The following is a 2,074-nucleotide window of genomic DNA, read 5'->3' as shown; positions in this document are numbered from 1 at the left end:
GCACACTTGGGGTAACCAAGCAGAGATTTTCATCAAGCACTCTACTCAACGCTCACTGGTTTAGATTATAATAAAACAAGTTTATTAACTACAAATGATAGATTTTAAGATTTTATATAAAGGTTAGGTTGCATTTTTGTTTCTTTGCTAGGTAATCTGCTTTGATCTGTTTGCTATCACTTATAATCACTTAAAATCTGTCTTTCATCGTTAATAACATTGTTTTTGCTTTATCTAGACTAGTGAGTTGGAATGAAGTGCATGGGGAAATCATAGCTCGAGGGACAAAGGCTGCTGTATATTCCTTTACTCATTGAGGAAGGGGGCAAATTCTATGAGCTTACGCTGTACAGTTATCTGTGCAGGGTAAGACGGTAACATTTTGTGTTTATACTCCAGTGGGTGGTATGAATCTGGGAAGCTGGTGGTTAATTTGGCTGCAGCCTCTCTTTTGTTGGTTCACATGTGGTGGCTGGTTAGAGAGCCTGCATGTCACTGCAGCTGGGTGTGTATCCAGATCTGTGTGTGTCCTGGTGTAATGGTAAGATTGGGAGCAGGTCTTCAGTTTTTGACGGCAGCACAGTGTGAGAGGGAGCGCAGGCTGGTGGGTCAGAGGGCTCAATGAAACCCCAGTTCCAGGTGGCACCCCTGGGGAACCCGTTACACTGTCAACAAATGCACTCCAGGGCTAGCTGACACTTGAGTTCTCACTGATCGTTTCTTTTGCTGTTAGTTATTGGAAACTGAATAGAAGATCCAAGCAATGGTAAATGATGCCAGCTGACAATCACACCTTTTTTGCCCCTGTGACCTACATCCTGACCGGCATCCCGGGTACGGAGGAGTCTCATGTCTGGATCGCCATCCCCTTCTGTCTGATGTACGTTACAACACTTTGTGGGAACTCTCTCCTACTATTCATCATACTAACAGAACGAAGCCTCCATGAGCCCATGTATCTATTTGTCTCCATGCTGGCCGCTGCTGATCTGCTTTTATCTACCACTGCAGTACCCAAGATGCTGGCTGTATTCTGGTTTAGAGCGGGGAAAATTTCTTTTGCTGCCTGCCTGACCCAGATGTTCTTCATCCATGTTAGTTTTATTGCTGAGTCAGCCATCCTGCTGGCCATGGCGTTTGATCGGTACGTTGCCATCTGCGACCCCCTGAGATATAACATCCTGCTGACCAAGTCTCTGATCGGGAAGATAGGGCTGGCAGTTGTCACAAGAAGTTTCTGTATCATTTTCCCTCTCATCTTTCTCGTGAAGCAGCTGAAGTTCTGCAGATCCAACCTCCTGCCTCACACCTACTGTGAGCACATGGGCGTAGCCCGGCTGGCCTGTGACGATGTCACAGTCAACATCGGGTATGGCGTAGCCGTGGCTATTTTAGCAATCGGTTTGGATGCTGTGCTCATTGCTATATCTTATGGGCTGATCCTCAGAGCCGTCTTCCGGCTCCCCTCCAAGGACGCCCGGCTCAAGGCTCTCCGCACCTGCGGCTCCCATGTCTGTGTCATACTGATGTTCTACATGCCGGCCTTTTTCTCCTTTTTTGCACACCGATTTGGGCACATCATCCCAGGTTATATTCTCATCCTACTGGCCAACCTCTATGTGCTCATTCCCCCCATGTTAAACCCCATCGTTTATGCGGTGACAACGAAAAAGTTTCTGAAATGGGTGATCAATGTGTTTCGTCGGTGTTGCAGTAGGAGCTTCCTGCTGAGCTAAAGCAGGCAACAGAAATTACATTGGGACTGGGAAATTAAAGCCAGGTTTTCATTGGAACTACAGGGGTGTATTTACTATGTACTTACACTGTGTGAGGTCGAAAGCTGGTCTCTCTTGCCAACAGAATTTGGGTCCAGTGAAAGATATCTCCACCCCCACTTTATCTCTCTAATATCCTGGGACTGACAGGGCTACAACAGCACCGATCACTTCCACAAAAGGCAGCCAGACTGAATGAGTCTCTGTTGTAAGATGAAGGGAAACAACAAACCAAGAAAGCACAAAGGTAAAATCAGCCTGTGAGAGAGCACGGTGTGTGCATCTCCTCCGTGACAAGC

General features: G+C 46.9%; 1 protein-coding gene across 1 annotated transcript; it reads left to right on the top strand.

Moving 5' to 3' along the window:
* The first annotated feature begins 770 nt into the window (after positions 1-770).
* On the top strand, positions 771-1,824 carry LOC102939616 (olfactory receptor 52B2-like). Its single transcript, XM_037889700.2, has one exon. It carries the CDS (start codon positions 771-773, stop codon positions 1,734-1,736), a length of 966 nt encoding a protein of 321 aa, XP_037745628.1. The 3' UTR covers positions 1,737-1,824.
* The last annotated feature ends 250 nt before the right edge of the window (positions 1,825-2,074 follow it).

Source organism: Chelonia mydas, chromosome 1 (genome assembly GCF_015237465.2).
Source record: "Chelonia mydas isolate rCheMyd1 chromosome 1, rCheMyd1.pri.v2, whole genome shotgun sequence".
NCBI lineage: Eukaryota > Metazoa > Chordata > Testudines > Cheloniidae > Chelonia > Chelonia mydas.
This window is presented reverse-complemented; position numbering and strand designations above follow the sequence as displayed.